This window comes from Pseudorca crassidens, chromosome 15 (assembly GCF_039906515.1).
Source record: "Pseudorca crassidens isolate mPseCra1 chromosome 15, mPseCra1.hap1, whole genome shotgun sequence".
Classification (NCBI taxonomy): Eukaryota; Metazoa; Chordata; class Mammalia; order Artiodactyla; family Delphinidae; genus Pseudorca; species Pseudorca crassidens.
This window is the reverse complement of record NC_090310.1, coordinates 5579499-5601161: the sequence shown is the minus strand read 5'-3', so window position 1 is coordinate 5601161 and position 21663 is coordinate 5579499. Positions and strand designations below refer to the sequence as shown.

General features: G+C 52.3%; 1 protein-coding gene across 3 annotated transcripts; it reads left to right on the top strand.

The window, feature by feature from the left end:
* The first annotated feature begins 1507 nt into the window (after positions 1-1507).
* Positions 1508-18551, top strand: TMEM130 (transmembrane protein 130). 3 transcript variants are annotated; one of them, XM_067705563.1, is made up of 8 exons: positions 1508-1865; positions 7243-7548; positions 8827-8986; positions 12177-12343; positions 13070-13154; positions 14380-14582; positions 16558-16670; positions 17126-18551. In XM_067705563.1, exons 1-8 carry the CDS (start codon positions 1781-1783, stop codon positions 17312-17314), a joined length of 1308 nt encoding a protein of 435 aa, XP_067561664.1. In that variant the 5' UTR covers positions 1508-1780; the 3' UTR covers positions 17315-18551. The 3 variants fall into 3 exon arrangements, with proteins under 3 accessions (XP_067561664.1, XP_067561665.1, XP_067561666.1); XM_067705564.1 differs by having other exon boundaries at positions 1510-1865; positions 17162-18551; XM_067705565.1 differs by lacking the exon at positions 1508-1865 and adding an exon at positions 2076-2223.
* The last annotated feature ends 3112 nt before the right edge of the window (positions 18552-21663 follow it).

Genomic DNA, 21663 nt, shown 5'->3' with positions numbered 1-21663 from the left:
GGTGGCTTCTGTGACATAGATGTGACCATCTATGGCTACTGTATAATAATGTAATAATGTAATAATGTTACACATGAAAAATTCAATGTAATCATGTTACACTGTAATATTCAATGTAATAATGTTATACATGAAAAAAACGTAATAAATGTTATTATTCTATTTATGCATTTAGTACATGACAAAAACCACTAACAACCAGACCTTTGAAAAATGTGAAATAGTCAAATATTTGAAACTCAATTTATAATCTTAATATACTATTTTCTTCTCAAGCACAATTTTCTTCTCAATTCCTGATGGACAAGTGAAACTCTCCCAAGTCCTTAAGCAGTTCTAAGGATGGCAGCCAACACTGATTGAGTACTTACTATGTCCAAGCACTCTTCTATGTGTCAAGTCGTTTTATCCTTACCACAGTCTCATGGGGCATTATTATTATTTTAAAGAAAAGTGAACTGAGGCACCAGGAGAGTTACGTGACTTTCTCAAGGTCACATAACTCTCAGAATCCAAAGTCCCCTGGTCCCTAGGCCTGGTATTTGTCCCCACAATGGTGACTGATGCCACCAGGGAGTGGCTAGCACTTTTAACTTTCCTAAGGGGACTCACTCAAATCTGTTCTCCCCTCCATCACAGTGAGATGGCAATGGGGCCAGTGGGGCCCGTTCTCAGGGGACCCCACAGCTGTCCCAGAAGTTCTTTCACTCCCATGCAGCCCATCCTGCAATTGTGGTCCCATCAGTGCCAGCCAGGTGAGACCAGCCATCCAACACCCCCTCTGGGTGGGCTCCCTTGCCAAGGATAAAGTAGAGGCAGAGCTGGGACCAGGATCCAGGCTGCCGGTGTCCAGTCTTTAAGATCAGCCAGGCCGGCCACCTTCTAGGAGAAAAGACATGCTCTGTTCCGTTATGGCAGATGGACGCGCCTGCTTAGGCCAGGGAGTGTCCAAGGAGCAGCCTGGTCACTCCTTATCTTGGTTGTCTGAGTGTCCCAAGGCCCTCAGTGACAGCGTTGTCACTGTGGGGCCAGGTATGACCACAAACCCCATTTTACAGCAGGTGCAGAGAGGGTAAACTGAGGAATGGCATCAGTCCCAGCGCCTGCACCTGGGCACGTGCACCCAAGCCCTTCCCACCGGAGGGACACAAGACGTTCCTAGGCCCACCGCCCAGCGCCTTGCACAGAGTAGGTGCTACACTCTTCTTGAATGAAGAGCCGCATCTCCAAGTCGTGTGCGTCATGAGGGGAGACGCCACCTGGAGAAAGAGCCCAAAGGGGCCTGCTCTGGGCTTCACACTGGTGCACGCTCCTCTAGGGACGCTGAGTCAGAGCCGGCGGACGCGGGCACAGACTCAGGGAGGGGAGGGGGCGCAGAGTGGAGGAACGGTGACCGGGGAGGGGAGGGGAAGGGAGGGGTCGAGGGGAGAGGAGGGGCGCGGCGAGGGAAGGGAGGGAGGGGGAGCAGATTGGAGAAGCGGAGACCGGGGAGGAGAGGGGAGGATCGTGGGGAGAGTGGAGGATCGTGGGGAGAGGCGGCGTGCGGCGGAGTGAGGGAGGGTGCGGGGAGGGGGCGCGGCGCGGCTGACGTGGGTCGGGGTCGGCGCGGCGGGCTGTGGCCGGCGGCGGCGCGCAGAGACACAGCGATCCGAGGCGAGGACGAGCCAGCGCCGCGCCCGTACCTCCCCGCACAGCCCGTGCCGTGCGACCCACGAGCTGCAGCCGCCGCAGCCGAATCGAGCCGCGTGCCCTCCACGCTCCAGCAGCTCCCAGCGCCGCCATGGCCCCGGCCCTCTGGCCGCGCCTCGGCCGCATCCTCTGGCTGGCCTGCCTCCTGCCCTTGGCCCCGGCTAGGGTGGCTGCAGGTAAGGCGCTGCGCGAGCCAGCCGCTCGCCCTCCCCGAGTCGCAGCGCGCCCGGGGCCTCGGGGCGGTTCCGGGCGGGCGGCCTCGCCGGGAGCCGGGGCTGCGGAGGTGGCGCCGTGCGCCCTGTGCGCACCTCCCACCTCCCCGCAGGCCGCGAGCTGCGGAGCGGAGCACGGCCTGCCGGGCGCCGCGCAACCCTCTCCTCTGTCCCTTCTCCCCTCTCCCCTGAAGTCACCGGCACTTGAGGGGGCTCCCCGCGCCCTCGTTCCTGCTGCCATCTCCAGATCGGCCTTGCCCTAGGGACCGCGCGGTGGCCGGCGCATCCATCCCGATGTTTGGAAACCTCGCAGCCGCTGGAGGTGGGGGAGGACGCTGAAGGGAGTCTAGGAATGCTCGGGGTCGGTCTTCTCGCCACAGCCCCCAGGGAGCGCTGCCAGGTTGCCCGCGGAGCAGCGTTTTTGCCTTAAAATGTGGCCTTATCCAGAGAGGCTTTCTACCCTGCTTGTGTTGACTTCGGGGAGTATGCGATTTTAGCGCCCAGGAGGCCGGTCTGCCATTTCCTCTCTGGGAGTGATTTCCAAAATGGACCCGGAGCTGGTTCCGCTGGGTCCTACCCGGTGTCCCCCGGATCGTGCTTCTAACATCCCCACCTCCTCAACGCCCGAAGGCCAACACCCACTTTTCTGCCCCATTTTGGCGACAAGAAAGGACCCAGGGTGGAGAGTTTTAAGGGGACAGTTGGGATGTGGGCAGCTATTGGGTGGGTGTTAAATATTATCCAATATTTTCATGACCCCCCCTACACCTTAAAAGAATGGTAGACAGAAGAAGAGATCTAATGCAAACTTGTGAAATAAAAGCCACAAGGTAAAATAAAAAACCTGCATCTTAAGGATGAATTAAGGGAATTTTGTGGGAATTGGCTTGGTCAGGAGCATCTGCTTGCCCCTGGAAATGGGGTCTCTTGTCCATTAGGTTTACATGTGTCCAGAAATTATCAACGCGGCCTAAATTGCCAAAAAAAAAAAACGGTGTGGAGGGTTAATTCTTTGGAAGTCATGTGTGGTTCCCAGCCTGGCCTATTGCACCCATGATACAGTCCAAATAGCTGGGAATGGGGTTGGGGAAAACTCACAGGAGAAAAAGAGAGATTCAGAAGCCCTTTCCACCCTTCCCGGGTCTGGGTCAGCCTGCACGACATGCTTCCTACACCAGGGGTTGAAGTCAGAAGTCCGTGTCCTGGACCGTTCATTAATTCCAGGTTGTGTTGTCCAGACTTCAGAGGTACCTTGGGAAGTGTTTTGGGCTGTGTACCTGTGCAGTGAGAAAAGGCTGATGTAGCCCTTTTCTAGACTGTTCTGGGGCCCTACAGGCTGTGTGGTCAGGGAGAATGTGCATGCTGCAGGTGGAAGCCCAGGGAGCCTGCTGGTGGACATTCTTCCACGGGTCAAACTTTGTGGCCGCTGTCACTTCACTTTTTGCTTTGGCCCTTTCAGCTCTGGGTCACTGGGGCACCTGTGTGGTCACTGGGGCACCTGTGGCGCCCCTAAGCCCCTGACTGGGCTGCTCTGTACTCCAAGGCCATGTCATCTGGGCTCCCAAACTTGGAAAGATGGATTTGCATGGGTAGGTAACCAAAGCTGGGCTTGGTTCCTTCAGCCACAGGTGGCAAAGCCTTCCCAGTCCCTTGCAGCCTGGATGTTCTGGACGCTTTCTAGGCCCTGAGGACGAGGGGCAGCATAACCCGGGGGCTGTGAAATACCTGCTTTTTAAAAACAAGCCTGAGAAAAGTGCCCTTGGAGCCTCTGGCGTCTGGACAGGTCGGGATGGGGGGCGCTCCCAGGAGCTGGGCCAGTGTCTGCTGCAACATTGGCTGTAGCGACAGCCCCTCCCCACCCCCACCCCATCCCGCCTCCTGGCTGAGCTGGCTGCCCTCCTGATTCTGTTCCCCTGGCAACGGATCTGCGTCGTGCTGACATGCGCCTGTCTTGCTGCAGACGCTGGATGGCCATTAGCATGCAGCTGAATGTCCCTGCCACCTGCCAGCCTCACTGTGGCCCACGCTCCTCTCCTGGAGGGTGTGGGCAGGAGCAAGAGAGGGAAGGGAGGAGATGGCCTCTCCTCTAAGCACCTCTTTCTGCAGCAGCCTGGCCAAAGGCTGCCTCCCAGCCAGAGGGACTCAGCCTAGGGCAATGCAGATTGCTGTGTGGTCCCCGGCAGTAGCATTAGTCCCTGGGGACCTCTGGGGACTCGGGTCCTTCAGTGTAAAATACATACTGTGTTTTCTTGGAGAAACTTACGTGTCTGGAATTCTCTCTTTGGGATTAAGGTGCTGCAGGTCCCTTTTGCAATGCTAGCCCAAATGGCTTTATAATCCAAAATACGGCCCCAAGGAAAGGGATTCACAACAGGGAACGTGTAACGTGGGTGAGCGGAAAGCCTGGAGCCAGAGTCCCCAGTGGGGGCGGGCAACATCGCCGCAAGGCAAATGGGGTGCAATTGAGGACACACTCGCTCACCTCCCGGTTTTGCTGAGTCCAGCAGGTCTCTCGTGAGCCCCCTAAGAACAGGGAGCACATCCTGTACTTCTGGGTCCCCCCAGCAGCTGCGGGTTGGGGCTCAGTCCATAGCACTTGGGTGAAGAGTTTCCTGGGGCAGTGCCATGTGGCCTGGTCCCTCTGCCACACCCTTCTCTCCAGGTGCCTCTCCACAGCATAGTGTTGAAACCCTACTATGTGCCAAGCACCTGGCTAGGCTTGGGGGAGATGGGGATGACCCTTGCCCTGCCCTCAAGGAGCTTGCAGTGCAGTGGGGGAGATAAGGAAACCTTTATCCCAACCCAAGATTGTGACAACTGTGTGCTCAGGCTGTTGGGAGAGTGCCGAGGAGGTGAGGTGGGGGGGTGTCAGGGAGGGCTTCCTGGAAGAGGTTATATCCACAGACAGATAGGTGAAGAAGAGCAGTGGGGACAGTGTGTGCAAAGGCCCTGAGGCTAGGAAGGACAGAGCATGTTGGGGGGGAACTGCAGGTGTTAAAGGGTTAAAGCGACACCATGGATGTACTAAAATGTGAATGTGGTCTCCCTCCACCCCGAGGCCGGCCCATGATCAGATTAACTGTGCAGGAAGCTGCTTGTTGGGGTGGCTGAAATTAGGGCAGGACTGGAGGCCAAGGGTCACATTCAGGATGTATCGGTAATCCATCCGGATGGGGCTGAGTGCTACCTTAAGCAATGCTGGTAGTAATGGAGAGGGAGAATTAGTGGCAGAGGCCCGGGGGTTGATTCTTGGGACAGCTGGTCCTCTGACCCGGCAGAGAATGATAGGTGAAGAGAATGGTAGGTTTGGGAGGGGAGAAATCCAGGGGGTCTAGAGCATCAGTGGCCAACACAATTTTAGATGATGGAGGAGATGATCTATATCTGTGCTATCCGGGAGAGCTGTGGCTGTTGAGCGCTTGAATTGTGGCTCTAGTGCAATGGAGGGACTGGAATTTTAGTATTATACATTGAAGTGATTAACTTTGATTAATTTAAATTTAATTGCATGTGGTTAGTAGCCATTGTATTATTGCTCAGTAGAAATGAAGTCGGTGTTACTGGGTTCCATCAGCATTTAGGAGGTACTGGAAGCCAAGGGAGGGGGTGTATGTTGCCGGGAAGTGGGGTGGGAGGGAGTAAAATGAGCAGAGGGGGGCTTGGGGGCCCTCCTCCCTTCCTTCTGCATCACCTCTTCTGCCCAGGTGTGCACTGTTAGACATTCTCTAACCTCAGGCCCTTCAGAAGTCTCACCTGAAAAAGAAAATTACAAATCACAGGAAAATAGTTACTAAGACGTGCAGTAGTGCTATTGACAAGACTGAAGGGTTCTGGGAATTAAGATGTGCCTGCTTGAGGGATTATCATGCAAATAGTGAAGTTCACATTAGTGCCACTGCAGACATCCTTTCTGATGTATTGTCAGGTAGAAATAAAGTAATTCAAAATTGTGTGCAGAGGCTGATTCTGACTACATTTAAAACTTCCGTGCATGAAAAAGAGCTGGAGGACAGCAATATGATAGCAGCTGTTGTCTCTGGGGGGTAGGGTAATAGGACACTTCTAATATTCTTTATGCATATGTATTACTTTTATGATGGAAACAAATCTGATTTTTAAAATCTTACCTTCTGAGTATGATGAAATCTGCAGCTATCTAAAGCAGGTGAAGAATGACTTAGGAAAATGCCTATGATACAGAATTGAAAAAACAGCAACAGCAATGGAATATATAATCTCAGAGTAGGCAGCATGTAAAAGAATAGTAGGAAATGACCCAATATAGTAAGTGGTTGTTACTATTTAAAAAAAATTTTTAAATTTTATACCTTTCTCTATTTTCAGATTACAATTAGTCTTACCTTCAATGTGTTGGTCAGATGGGGAGTGTTATTGAAAAGGCCTCTTATTTGGTCTCCATTCCATGTGCTCCAGGCCCTATTCTCTGCTAGAAAACTAATTCCTGGGTTCCCTGTAAGAGCTGCATCCCCAGTATTTCAGTTCAGGTTCCCCAAGGAGTTGACCCAGCTGGAAACACAGAGCTCCAGCGTTGGCCCCTGCAGGAATCCTGGAGGTTCCCTAGAGCAGTGTAGTCCAGTGGAACTTTCCGTGATAATGAAGATCTGTATCCACAGTGTCCACTGTGGTGACCCTTGGCTACACGTGGCTGGCCCTTGAAATGCGCCAGCGCAACCGAGAAAGTGGGTTTTAAGTTTGTTTCACTTTAATTGACGCTTAAGGAGCCATACGTGGCTACCATATTGGACAGCTCAGCTCTAGAAACTCTCACCTTACAGATTTACAAACTGAGACCAAAGAGAAGGGGGCTTAGCTTGGATCACAGGGGCCCTTCCTCACAAGGCTGGCCTACCACCATCAAGGTATTAGGCCTTATCAGGGTCCAGACTCAGCTTTGTGTTTCCAGCTGGAATTTTGTTTCACATGTAAAGGTTAGTCCAAAAGAGTGGGCGATGGGGGGCATTTCTTGGCATCAGCTGCTGTGGCTCCTCCTGTGACATGCACTGGCCATCATTTTAACGGCTAAGAAGCCGGGCCAGGTCAGCATACACATGCTCTGTAAGCCCCTGCTTGGCTGGCATGAAAAAATAAAACAAACTGGAGACACGGGAAAGGGTGTGGGATTTGGAGTCAGTTGGGCCTGGGTTTGAATCCCAGCTGGGCAATGAACTAATCGTATGACCCTTGGGCGGGTCACTTGACCTGCCTGGGCCTCAATTTCTCCACCTGTAAAAGAGACTCACAGAAGCCGGCCCAGAGGGTGGCGGTGGGTTTCCTGGCCACGCCCCTTCGTGAAACGCGGTCTTCGTTTCTGGGTTCCTAGGCGTGTACGAACTTCACCTCACCCCCGATGGCCCTGCCACCACGGGGGCAGAGGTGACCATCACGGCCAGCCTGGTGGCCGATGACAACGGCAGCCTGGTCCTGCCCGCCAGCACCCGCCTTTACCGCTTCCGCTGGATTCACACCCCGTTGCTGCTCACGGGGAAGACAGATGAGGCTTTCAGCTCCACCATCCGCGTCGTGGGGAACGTGCCCGGGGACTTCCCGGTCTCCGTCTGGGTCACCGCCGCTGACTGCGGGATGTGCCAGCCTGTGGCCAGGAGCGTCCTTGTCCTCCCCATTACAGGTGAGGACCTTTCCTACTTCATTTGTCTTCAGACTCCTGGCTGGTAATCACATAAATGCAGATTAGACCCATGGTTCCTTCGCTGCTGTCAGTTAACAAAGGATCAGAAAACGGTAATACGCACTGCTGGCAGGGTTGTGCTGAAATGGACACTTAAAGTACATATTGCTACTCGGGTGTAAATTAATACAACCTTTTGGAGAGCAGCTGATACATATGTATCAATGGTTATAAATTATTTTAGTCTTTGGCCTCTTCTTTCTCCTTCTCTCTCGCTCTCTCTCCCTCTCTCCTCTCTCTCTCTCTCTCCCCCTTCTCCTCCCTTCCTCCCTCCCTCCCTCCCTCCCCTCCCTTCTCTCTGTTTCCAAGAAGTCCCTGCTTTCTTGGAGTTTACAGTCTATTAAAGAACTTATCTTCAGGAAATAAACCTCCATTTGGGTAATGGTTTATGCACGAAGATGTTCATCACAGTTTTTATAATAACAGAAGAAAATAGAAACAAGCTAAGTATGCAACCATAAGGGGACTGGCTAAGTATACTGACACAATTTGTATAATGAATAATAATGACCTTTACAAAGAGTTTGTTGTAGCCTGGGGGAGTACTCACGGTTGTAAAATTTAAAAAATCAAAACAAAATTCTATAACCAATTTGATCAACTGTGTTTAATATGTGTATACCTTAAATATGTACACACGTATACTTTGCAATTCCTCAAAACATCAACAATGCTTGTGTTTGCGTGATAAGCAGTTTCTTTTCTTTTCATTCCACTTTGCAGCAATTTCCAAATGAGCTTTATTGAGCACACCTCACTTTCTGCTTAAAAAATCAGCTTTTAATTTTTTTTTTTAGAGGAGGCAGCCTGGAATGGTGTTCCTCACCCAGCCCAGCACATGGGGTGTGGACCTGCGGTCAGTAGAACTGCTCATTTTTTCTAGGCTCATCTAATACTTTGAAATATTTCCCAAGAGTTGCTTTCAAAGCCTGTGCATTTCCTGCTGGTCCTGGGCATCTTTTGTGCCGGAAAGTTCAGGGTCTTGGTGAAAGGGGTTCAGGAGCAGAGCTATGCATGTAACACATGAAGTGAGTCTTCACCAGCGTCCACGAAGGGGGCATATGCCTCTGTGTTCGGTGACCTGCAGGGCCCCCTCTTGCCACCACCTGGCTGTGACAGCCAGGAGGTCGGGTTGGGGAGAGGCTGCCCTGCCAACTGGCATGTGGCTCTGCCCTCCTCCACTTCAGTGGACTCACCCTCCCGTGGTCTCTGTCCCAGAGTTCCTCGTGGGGAACCTCGTTGTCACCCAGAACACCTCCCTGCCCTGGCCCAGCTCCTACCTCACCAAGACAGTCCTTAAAGTTTCCTTCCTCCTCCACGACCCCAGCAACTTCTTCAAGACCGCCTCGTTTCTCTACAGCTGGGACTTCGGAGACGGGTATGTCCTTATCCCCCTTGATGCCCCAAAGTCTTGGCTCATGGCTGGTGGCCCTGTCGTCCCAGGCGGGGTGCTCTGTACTCTCCCATCTTCACCTTCTCACTCTCTCTCACTCCAAACATGCCTTGTACACCTGCTCTGTGCCAAGCTCGGGGTCCACAGGGACCAGTGTGAGCCAGTAATGGGAACTGCCTTCAAGGTGCCTGCAACCTAGTAGAGGGGTCATTGGTGCCCAAAACAGCCCTTTAAGGCTGGTCAAGGTAGGTATATTTTTCTCTGTTTGACTCTGGAGGGACCTGGCCAGCCAATGACACACGCTGTTATACTCACATGGTAGAATTCAGGTGTTCCAGCTTCATTCTCCTTACACCTCCTCTCCAGACAAGCCAGTTGCGGGAGGCAGGTCGGGAAGTAGGGGCCGGTCAGGCAGATCTGGAAATGGGCAAGATCCTGCGTGAAGAAAGATACAGAGCTACTGAGAAGTAGCAAAGATTTGTTTTTTAAATTTGTTTCATTGAAGTATAGTTAATTTACAATGTTGTGTTAATTTCTGCTGTACAGCAAAGTGATTCAGCTATGTACATATATACATATATATATTCTTTTTTTTTTTTTTTTTTTTCGGTACGCGGGCCTCTCACTGCTGTGGCCTCTCCCGTTGCGGAGCACAGGCGGCCATGGCTCACGGGCCCAGCCGCTTCGCGGCATGTGGGATCTTCCCGGACCAGGGCACGAACCCGTGTCCCCTGCATCGGCAGGCGGACTCTCAACCACTGTGCCACCAGGGAAGCCCTATATATTCTTTTTCATATTCTTTTCCATTATGGTTTAATCACAGGATATTGAATATAGTTCCCTGTGCTATACAGTAGGACCTTGTTGTTTATCCATAATATATATAATAGTTTGCATCTGCTAATCCCAAACTCCCAATCCATCCCTCTCGCACCTGCAGAAGTAGAAAAGATTTGAGTAAATGGGTATGAACACCATGTCCGGGATGGTGAGTCTTAATATTGTAAAGATGTCCGTTTCCCCCCAGTAATTCTTTAAGTTTAATGCAAACCCAATAAAAATCCCAATAAGAATAATTTTTGGAACATGACAAAGATTTTACAGTTCATCTAAATTTTGTGTATAAATACACAGTCTTACGCATATGTGCACATACATATATACATATACGTCACGTATATACATACATATATACATGCATGTATACAAATACACGTATATGCTTATATATATATTATATATATGGTTTTATAACATAGAGGATATTTGTCTCAAACCAGGGCACAGCCTCCATATTTATTAGGGGCATTTATTTTCACGTTAAAGAAAGTTATATTCACTGTTTCTTTCTCTTTTGTTTTTTTCTTTGGTTGCACTGCAGCCTGCAGGATCTTAGTTCCCCGATCAGGGGTCGAACTCAGGCCCTTGGCAGTGAAAGTGCAGAGTCCCAACCACTGGACCACCAGGGAATTCCCTATTCACTATTTCTATTGCAATTGAACATTTTTGACTAGGCAATGAAATAAAATAAGAAAAGTAAATGAAATATAAATGTAAAGGAGGAGACAAAAGTCATTGTACACAGATGACAGTACTGTCTACCTGGAAAACACAAAAGACTCAACTGAAAAATCTTAGAACTAAAAAGATTTTAATAATGTGGCTGGTTACAAAACAAAGATTCTTAGCTTCTCCATATAATGGCAGTCGAAAAAATCTTTCATAATATTTATAAAAATGGACAGAATAAACTTAGCCTAAAATTGTAGGATTTATGTGAATAAAATCATAGATTGTACTGAGAACCTTAAAAAGACTTGAAAAATGATGAGAGAATTTCTCAATATTGTAAGAAGAAAGAAATGATCAGAAAAGCAGAATGATGATGAATGGTGATGGGGAAAGGGGCTAGAAATACATACATAAACGTATTTAGAAAGCTACAAATAATTTTCAGCAAGAAAAGGCAGCTCAATGGAACAGAATAGAAAAAGCAGAAAAAAACCCTAAGTTTATATACACATATAGTGTATGATAACAATGTTATTTCCAGCCAGTGAATAAGGATAGATTGTTTGATAAATGATACTAGGGTAGCTGGTTAACTGTTTGGGAGAAAAATAATCTAATCCCTAACAAAAGCTATTCCAGATAGATTTAAAATAGTAAACATAATGAACCAGGACTAGATTGGGATGTAGATCATCCCCTGAGATTGGATAGTTTGGCAGTGGGGAAGGCATTTCTGTAAATAAAAGGCAGAAACTAGAATGGAAAAAATGCTAAATTTGGCATCATCAGATTTAAAATTTGAAATGGAAGAAGTAAATCAAACCAAAGGATAAAGGTTAAACTGGGAGAAAATATTTGGAAGATAAGTAATAGGTAAAGGTTTGATAAACTTCATATATAAAAAGCATCAACAAATCAACAAAAATATTTTATTGTTACTAGAATTTCTTTTTTTTTTTTTGCGGTACGTGGGCCTCTCACCACCGTGGCCTCTCCCGCTGTGGAGCACAGGCTCCGGACGCGCAGGCCCAGCGGCCATGGCTCACGGGCCCAGCCGCTCCGCGGCATGTTGGATCCTCCTGGACCGGGGCACGAACCCACGTCCCCTGCATCGGCAGGCGGACTCCCAACGGCTGTGCCACCAGGGAAGCCCTAGAATTCCTTTTGAAGTGATTCAGGTAATTGTAGGGAAAAAGCATGATGTTACACACTTAATATGTTATATCATAACCCGTGATGGAGGTATGGCTCTTCCTGTTTTTCAGATGAGAAAAGTAAGGCTTAGAGTTACGTAAATAGGAAATCTGGAGCTGAGATTTAAAGCCAGATGTGTGTTAACTCCAGAGTTCATACTTCTCCCCTCCCCAGATTGTCCTTGTCTAACACACAGCCTTTCCCAGTTTCCTGGCTCGGGGTGCAGAGCACTTCCTGGCAGGTGACAGGCACCTGTTGCTAGGAGTTCTCCTACCTGTAACTTACAAATACAAAGACAACCAGCAGCCACTCTACCAGGTACAGCTGACCTCATGCCCTGGCTGGCTCTGGAGACTGATGCTGGGATGCTGTTTTTGCTTGCAAGGCGTTGGTCTGAATGTGTCACTGTACAACCACTCTAAAAGGGCACGTGAGTCACTTCTGTCATCTCCTCCCTGTCACCTTATAGCACCCAGATGGTGACCAAAGACGCTACAGTCTATTATAACTATTCCATCGTTGGATCCTTCACTGTGAAGGTCAAGGTTGTGGCGGAGTGGGAGCAGGTAACACCGGACGTCGGGAAGGGCGTTCTGCAGAAGACGGGCGACTTCTCCGCCTCGCTGAAGCTGCAGGGTGAGTCTCTGCAGGGGTTGGTGTGGGTTGAGCATTTGGCCCATCAGGGAGCCCTGGGTACCACTCCTTCCAGGGCTGGGTCACTTGCAGATCAGGGTGGCTCCAGCTGGGCACTGGGCTGAGCTCGGATGCACAGCCTCTCTTCTGTTCCCCTGGCAGCCCTCTGAGTGGGTCTGTCATTCCCCGCTTCCAAGAGGGCACTGCAGGCCATGGAGGAGGTCAGGTGGCCACCAGGTGGCAGAGCCCAGACACTGCTGTGATACTCCTCGTTCCCAGCTACATCTGCCTCCCGTCAAGGACCGTCCTGTCAGGGCTGGGACAGCCTCAGTCGGCTGCACAGGGAGGGAACAGCCAGACCTGGCTTTGGCAAGAGGGGGTGCTGGGGCAGCTGCAGCAGATTTCTTGGTCGTGCTAATGGGGTGCTGCTTCCCCCACCCCACACACGGAACAGATGATGCGGGGAGGCGGTGGTACCCTAAGTCAGCCCCAGGTCCTGCTCACCAGGGCCCTGCTTGCTTCCTCCGGCTCCCGCACTCTAAGCTGGCTCCAGCACCTGCTGCTGACAGGAAGGCAGGACCCGGGTATGCCCCGGATGTGACCTGTGACCTGCCCTTGGGGAGGGCCAGGAGGAGGACGGGGTGACGGTCACACAGCCTCGGGACTCCACGAGCCCTGATACAGCTGTCGTCAGCCACCAGATATAATGAGGTCTTCTCTGCCTTTCAGAAACCCTTCGAGGCATCCAGGTCTTGGGACCTACCCTAATTCAGACCTTCCAAAAGATGATAGTGACCTTGAACTTCCTGGGGAGGTGAGTGAAGCCCAGAGCACACTGCACATGACCCGTGGTCCTGCCCGCAATCCCCTTCCGAGGCTCCTGACCTTTTGCTCCATTCCTGAGGGGACCCAAGTTAAGGAGCCCATGGAGGGATGATGCCACCCTTGACTGTGCCACGGGAGAGTCACAGGCATGGCTCCATTCTCAGGGTCCAGAGGAGGGAGGAGTGGGCTTTTGGGGCTGTCGGCAACATGGGCATCAAGGCAGAGGCAGGTGAGCGACCACTCCTGTGAAAAGACCCGTGTGTGACTTGGGCCTGCTTTCCAGCCCCCTGGAAAGCAGGCCATCTTGGGTAGGACCTAGCTCAGCTCCTGCCACGAACACCATCAAGCTGAGTTTGTAGTAAGTGACGAGATGAGGAGATGCTGGGTGTGTTCTCCCCACAAGGGAGCCCCTCTCTGGGGCCACTGGGATGGACGGGGCTGCAGAAAAATAGTGGTCAGGGCCCAGCCCTCCAAGGACTCTAGTGGGGAAGACCAACCCCACCCAATCCCCCGACAAGGGGACACGTCAGGGGGAAATGAGGCTAGACTGGGAGTGGGCAAAGTAGCCAAGGAAGGAGGAAGACAAGCCAAGGGGCTGGAGGTGGCTCCTGACGCTTTCAGGGGGCTTTGGAGATAAGAGCTCAGTACTTAGAGAGCAGAGGGGGAAACTACTTGTGCTTGGTAGACCTGATCGTTGAAGTGGCATGAGTGTGTGTTTTACTCTGGTCTAGGTCGTGTGAGATAGGAATGCTCACTTGGAATTCTTTTTACGGACCTGCATTTTCCAGATTCTGAGCCTGTGCTGTGGCAGGTGGATAGTTTGGAATGCCCTCACCCCTTCAAACCTGTCAAAAGCCAACTTATCCTTTTAGGGCCTACTCAAATGCCACCTCCTCCAGGAAGCCTTCCCTGACTTCCTCATTAAGAACACGCTCCTCCGTCCCCTGTGCTTCCACAGTGCACCAAGTGCGTCACTGGGGCACTCATTCTGCCTCCTTCAGCAGTCTGTGTATGTCCCTGTTTGCCTCACTGACCCCCTCGGAGTCCCGAGCCATCTCTTATGTACCGTTTTGTTCCCTGGAGGCCAGGGAAGCTGGGTGTTCTGTCCTGGAAAGGACACTGAAGTTCATGACTGCCTGGGCTTTCCTGGACTTAGTGTATGCTCACACTCCTTGCTGAGCCATTGCTAAAAAAATGCCCCCATTTCCCTGCAGCCCCCCTCTGAACGTGTGCTGGCGTCTTAAGCCCGAGTGCCTCCCGCTGGGGGAAGGGGAATGCCACCCTGTGTCAGTGGGCAGCACGGCTTACAACCTGACCCACATCTTCAGGGATCCTGGGGACTACTGCTTCAGCATCCAGGCCGAGAACATTATCAGCAAGACGCATCAGTACCACAAGATCCAGGTCTGGCCCTCCAGTAAGTGACACTTCGCCTCTGCTCTTACAGAGGCAGCAAAAACCAGTCAACCCTGCCACCACCGCCAGTGTGCTGCCACCAGCCAGCTCCACCAACAGCCATCAACATCAGTCCCAACAACACAAGCATCATCAATAACCCTACGGTCCCCAACCAGCGCCACTGACTGACCACCCACAGCACTAGAAACTCTGTAGTGCCACCAACAACTGCTCTAGCCCCCACCACCAGAACCCCTCAGTTCCACCACCACCACCCTCCACACCAGCACCACTAGCAGTAACGACAGACAGCTCAGCTACTGCCGGCTAACTTGCCCAGCGCCACTGCCACCATCACCACGTGCTACAGACAGTTCTTCTAGCATCTTCAATAGCCAGAGACGGCGCTGCCGTTGCGACCACCCTTACCACCATCAGCACTGCCGTTAACACCCCTGCCACCAGCCCCTGCACCGACCATTTGGACCAACACCATCCATCCCGTGCTACCCCAGCATCATCCCAACTTCAGCTCTCCTGTTGCCACCACCACTGACAGTGGTCAGTGTCTCTCCATACGTTAACCACTGCCACACTTGTCCCCAGCACGAACCCTCCCTCCTTCACTGCTATCACCGCCACCCCATCACCTCCATCTCGGCGCTGTTGCCGCCACTAAAACAGGCATCTCCAACGGTGACGGTGCTGGACTCACAGGGCTGTTGTGAGTCTCCCAGGGAGGGTAGGCAGCTCAGAAAGTGTGCAGTACAGTCTCTCTCGTTCATAAGGGTGCCCAACCATCGCCCCTGGAATACCCTTTCCCAAACACATCATGAGGTCCTGCCACTGGCTTACAGCCACAGGATTGGCTGATGACAGCATCAGGTCCTACCCTTCATTTCCGGGGGTGGGGGGGCCTGTTCTGTGACCCCAGAAAAGAACTTTCTTATGTAGAGGAGAAAGTAGGATCCCAGAACCCTAGGGATGGTCTTTCAGATGCCCGGCCAGGTTCCATGCCATACAGAACAAAAGGGGACACCCTGCCAGCTGCACTCATCCCTGAGGTTGGCCCTGTAAGTGCACCAGATGCTGTCACTGCCCCCTCCAGTCTTTCCCGTCCCTCTGAGACCCTGAGCAGACACCACTCTCCGCTCCTGGCCCCGGCTGATGTTGTGGGCCAGGCAGACTCTGTGACCTGTTGGCATCATCGGCGGCCTTGGGCCCCACTTCCCCCAACATCTCCTGGGCACTGAGTGTCTGGGATCCCTCTGAATTCTGCAGAGAAAGACAGCACTACAGGTAGTCAATGCCGCCTTTTCTTGAGAGACAGATCCTCATGGCGTATGGCGGTGGCTCTACCAGGAGGAGGGTGGGGGAGTAGAGAGAAGGAACCCACACTTGCTGATCGCCTGCCCTGCACCTGCCTCACCTGGTTGCATTCCCGTGGCAGCCTTGTGGGTCAGTATTGCCATCAGGTCACTGGTCAGAACCAGGATTCGAACCCAAGACCCCCTGGGCTCTTCCTGCTCTGCCATGCTGCTTCTTGGTAACAGGATAAGGGAGTGAGCCCAGAGCTGCCAGAGGTCACAGGGCTGTTTGGGTGTCCTCACAACTTGGCTTTCCTTCCCCAGTGCAAGTCACCCAAGAGAGACCAAGGAGGAAGCTGCTAGGTCTTTCATGGCATAGGCTCGGAAGTTGTACGTCATCACTCTGTCTCATGCTGCTCATTGGGAGCAGTCCACGCTCTGGTGGGAAGTTTAGTTGCACCCCTTGAAAGTCACTCTCAAGTAAAACTTGAAAACCCTCACATACCCCAGCTTGGTTTTTGTGAAATCCTGGATTTGCCTGTTGGGGTTGCCTAGTTGGGATGCATGAACACGAGGAGGAGAAAAGCTCTGGTGGGCTGTGTTCTCTCCCCTGTGTCATCTCCTCCTGAAGGCTAGTATTCAGCACCAACTACCCAGGCTCGTGACTTTAGCCTCTCTCACTCCCAGGCATCCAGCCTGCTGTCTTCGCTTTCCCGTGTGCCACACTCATCACCATGATGCTGGCCTTCATCATGTACATGACCCTGCGGAACGCCGCTCATCAGAAGGACATGGTGGAGGTGGGTGCTTGGTGGGGTGGGGGCTGGACTCCTGGGTCCTGACAGGAGAGGATATGCGGAGAGGGCAGGGGGGGCTAGACCAGGGAGCCTGGAGGTGGTCTGGATGTCAGAGCAAGGCCCTGAGGCTGGGGGTAATGTGCCCAAGATGGGGCCCGATTGATGATTTAGCTGCTTGCCAATGTGACTTACCTCCTTCTATGCTAGCCCTTTGCTTGGCAGCCGTGCCCATGAGCTGGTAAGGGAGAGGGCAACCGAAAGCAGGAAAGACCCACAGAGCAGAAAAGCCAAAGGCACAGGGAAGCGCTGCATGGCTCCAGAAAGGTGTTTCTGTGCACGCTGCCAGCAGGCAGCCGAGCTCAAGGCCACCTAGCCAGGCAGCTGAGCTCCTAAGGCCACCTAATGGGACTCCCAGTGGGCGGGCGGGTGATTGACCAGTGGGGTTTTGTTCACCATAGGTGGCTGATTTTGACTTTTCCCCCATGTCTGACAAGAACCCGGAGCCGCCCACTGGGGTCAGGTGCTGCTGCCAGATGTGCTGTGGGCCCTTCCTGCTGGAGACGCCATCCGAGTACCTGGAAGTTGTCCGCGAGAACCACGGGCTGCTGCCGCCCCTCTACAAGTCTGTCAAAACTTACACAGTGTGAGCGCCCCCCGCCCCCGACCCGGTTTCAGCGTTAACTGACTGCTGACTGGGAGTTTCGGGCAGGGCGGGGCAGGGTGGTGCACGCTGCCCAGCAGGAGGGGTTCATGTGTGCAGGGCTGTCCACCCTGGACGGCCGTCCATTTTTACAGTCCAGCTGCCTCCACAAGCCCCCCTCCATCATACCCCCTAGCCATCAATCCATCCATCCACCTATACAGTTGTAAGCCCCTCTCAGTCAGTCCCACTGCTTGGCTTTGAAGAGGCCTCAAGTGGGGCTGCAACACCAGACGTGGTCCTTGTTCTTTCCTAAGTGTGCCTGGCTACTCCTCGTCCATTCCTCCCCTATTGGCACATTTGCTGTCTATCTTGGGTTCACAGTTCCCTCCCCCAGGCAGCCCTGCCCAGGTCAGAGAGCTGGAAGGAAGGTCACAAATGGATAATTTAAGGCTGCATCACAAAAGGTCATACATACAGAGACAAGCGTGCACACACGCCACACAGACATTTCAGATGATTTCCTCTGTATCAGTTAGGTGGTTGCTGGGATGTACCCTGAATCAGCACTAAAATGAAATCTGACCTTTCCCACGTGGCCCTGACAGCTCCTGGGCCTGGCTCCTCCCTTTGTGTGCTGTCCCTGTGGCTACTGGGTCCCTTTCTAAGGACACCCTGTTCCCTCTCTGCTTGCTGGGGGTCGGGTGGGGGCAGGGCTAATGCTTTGTGAGTGCAAAGTGCTTTATAAATAGCACCTTCTTTTATTGAGTCCGTGTTAAACTTTCATTGAGGAAAAGGCTTTGCAGCCAAAAAAGAGTCAAGCCACGGGGACTTGGGTACCCGGAGGGGGAGGGGATAGTGTTCTTGCCCCCCCAGCTGCTCCCAGGGTGGCCTTGAGAAGGAAGAGGCAGGACTGGATGGAACCCGGGGCAGGGGACCAGCCCACTCCTGTTTTTTTGTTGGCCCAGCAGCCTGGGGGAGGCAGAGGATGTGCAGAGAGTGTGTTATGGGTGCAGAGGGAGACCACGATTAGGCCCCCATCGAACTGTGCAGGATTAGGGAGCAACCTGGGCCTGCCTGGGGAGGGGAGGCAGGGCCATGAGGGCTGAGCTTTGTTGCTGTCATCGTTTGCTCTCAGACTTTGTGCTGAAAACAGCGTTTCCCACTGTCGTGCAGCTCCTACTCATGAAATACTGCCATTATTGCCGAATAAAGCTTGTGTGCTCTGAGTATAGCCAAGCATATGCCAGGTGGCCCGAGTCTCTTTCTTTTCCGTGCGTGGATGTTTGGGCCTTGCAAGCAGCAAGAGCATTTCTTGGATGAAGCGGGACGTCCCGTCGTGTTCTCTGGCAAGTGCCCTGGATGGAGCCGCTGGCTACGACCTCAGGCCTGGGTCAGTGGTTTGGGTCAGTGGTTCTCAAACTGCCTCTTAGGCTGCATCATAGACAATCTGGCTCCTGAGGGCACCCCAGGTGACTCCAATGTGCAGCCACGTCTGAGACTCTGGGGTGGACTCCTGATCAGAGGGGGATGTAGGGCACACCTGGGAACTTGGAAATGCAGATCCCTGGGCCCCATGCCACACGTGAATCAGCTCCCGGGGAGGGGGCAGCCCTGGTGCATCAAGTGTGAGAACCTCCCATCTCCAGCAGGGCTTCCTGAACTTGGATGTGATGAGAGTCACCGGAGGTCCTGTTAAATGACATACCTTCACGCAGGGCGTCTGGAATGGGCCCTGGGATTCTGCATTTCTAACGAGATTCCAGATGCTACTGCTGCTGCCGGTCCCAGGACCTCACTTCGACTTGCAAGGCTCTGAGTCTACACCCCTCCTGAGCTCTTTTTCTTCTATAAGTGGTTCAGGATTTTTTCTTAATTGCCTCTGCTCTCCTGTCGCCCCCACCACCCAGCACGCAGCGGGTGTGCCCCAAGATTTGAGGAGCTGGACATAGGGGTGAATAGACCCTGACCCCACCCCTGCTGTGCCACCCTGGAGGCCCCACTTTCAACGAGCAAAGTCATTTAGGGAACTTTCTTGGACTTCAGCGTCGCTGGCATGTGGGCTGGATACTGCCACACACACCTTTCCTCTGGCCTCCCACCCAGGGGACAGCTATGTCATGGTTCAGGGCGGGAAGGAACCTGGGTATAGCAGGGCACCCTCACGCCCTGGATAACTGGTTAGAGGATCAAATGAAACCTTGAGTTACTTTAAAGTATTCTTAATAGACAAGGACAGAAAACATTTTAGAACCACTTCCTGCTGGCAGAAGACACAGCTCCCCATCTCCGCATGCCTTCAAGAGAACCAGGATAAAAAAATCTCAACTCACCCAGAAGAATTTAAAAGTGGAGTTTCATGCTGTAAAGGCAGCTACATCTCTGCAAAAATGGGGGTAATCAGGTGTTTGCCTCACAGAAGTTAAAAAAAAATTTAAAAAAACAACAACAAATTGTCAGCCACATTTAAGAGGTTGGGTAGAAAAGAACCCTTGGGATAAAAAAACACCCCCAAAAACCTGAGAGCTGGAGAAGAAAGCTCACTTTGCCAAGCACAGATGCACCAGCTGCAATACAGTTCAGCAGAGTATTTGACTTGCGAAGTTTGGGAGCACGCAGGCTGTTGGGCAGTCGGCTGGGTCAGGCAGCAGAGTCAGGCACTTCCAGGCTCCCTCCTAACCCCGGGCAAGGACACCTCCCAGGGCAGTGCTCACTGATTTGCTAGGCTGTCTGGAACGTTCCTCTGGAGGATTGCAGGAGGTTTCCAGAGCTGTAGCCCAGGTGAGGAGCCTGTAGGGAACTCACTGTATTTCCTTACCAGCCCCTGGTCACTGGCCCATTCCAGGCCTGTAGCAGCGAGTGTCCAGCTCTGTCCAGCACAGCTACATCTCACCTGAGCATCCTTGTAAGCACTGTCATGATTCTCTGTTAGCCTGTCCCACAACCACACCCCAGGTCCAGATGGCGGGAGGGCTGGGCCGCTATTCCCACCAGCCTACAGTTCCAGGAGGGACCAGATTGTTGCTGATGAGAGGCTGTGGGTTCCCATGACCACAGGGTGTCAGGAGCAGAATCAATTGAATGTATTTTTGCCGGTACCTGATAAGAGCCATGTTTTCCTTTAAGAAGCCCATCACCCTGGACATACTCGGGTGTTTTAGAAGGGTTCTGAGGGTTTAAGCCTGATAGGATTAAAGTGGGTGTCCAAGGAAACGTACATGAACTCACCTATACTGGGTTGAATAGTGACTCCCCCTAAATTCATGTCCACCCAGAACATGTGAATGGGACCTTATGTGGAAATAGAGTCTTTACAGATGTGATCAAATTAAGATGAGGTCATACTGGAATAGGGTGGGCCCTAAGTCCGATGACTGGTGTCCTTACAAACAGAGAAGAGACACAGACAGGCCACGTGATGGACCCAGAGGTTAGAGAGATGCATCTACAAACTAAGGAATGCCGAGGATTGCTGGCCACCCCAGAAACTGGAAGAGGCTCAGAGCAGATCGCTGTGTTAATATGCTCCTGCTGCCATCACAAAGTATCACAGTCTGGGTGGATTAAACAACAGAAATAAATTTTCTCACAGTTCCGGAGGCTGGAAGTCACAGATCAAGGTGTTGGCAGGGTTGGTTTGGTTCCTTCTGAGGCCTCCCTCCTTGGTGTGTAGACGGCCATCTTCTCCCTGTGTCCTCACCTGGTCATCCCTCTGTGTGTGTCTGTGTCCTAATTTCTCCTTCCTATAAGGACACCAGTCAGATTGGAGTAGGCCCACGCCAATGACCTCGTCTTAACTTAATTACCTCTTAAAAGGCCTTATCTCCAAATTCAGCCACATTCCGAAGTGCTGGGGGTTAGGACTTCAACTGATGAATTCTGGAAGGACAAAATTCAACCCATAACACCTTGATTTCAGACTTCTGGCCTCCAGAACCAGGAGGGAAGAGATTTCTGTTGTTTTAAGCCGCCCAGTTTGTGGTGTTGATTTCCGCCGCCCCAGGAAGCGAATACACTTTGCAATGTCTATCATGGCAGCTCTCTCAGACTCTGCATCCATCCAACAGGAAGTCCTTCAAAACAGATCCAGAATCCAACCACTTCTCCCTGTTTCCGCTGCCACCCCGCTCCCTGGTGGGGCCATCCCCATCCTGTTGGCTTCCACTGCCCCTCATCTCACCCCAGGTATGTTCTCAGACCCACACGAAGTCCATGTCCTCTACCCAAACCCTTCCATGTCTCCCAGCTCAGGGGCCTTCCAGGGGCCTTCAAGGCCCACACGACCTGGCCCTCTGACCTCACTTGCCTCAGCTTGGTCCTCCTCAGGGCTTCCCTAGGGCCGTTCCCCCTGCCGGG

Excerpts from the sequence above, each read along its gene's own strand:
- TMEM130 (XM_067705563.1), top strand. The coding sequence starts at position 1,781 with ATGGCCCCGGCCCTCTGGCCGCGCCTCGGCCGCATCCTCTGGCTGGCC. Across the intron at positions 8,987-12,176 it reads AGCTGGGACTTCGGAGACGG|CACCCAGATGGTGACCAAAG; the intron begins GTATGTCCTTAT and ends GTCACCTTATAG. Across the intron at positions 13,155-14,379 it reads ACCTTGAACTTCCTGGGGAG|CCCCCCTCTGAACGTGTGCT; the intron begins GTGAGTGAAGCC and ends ATTTCCCTGCAG.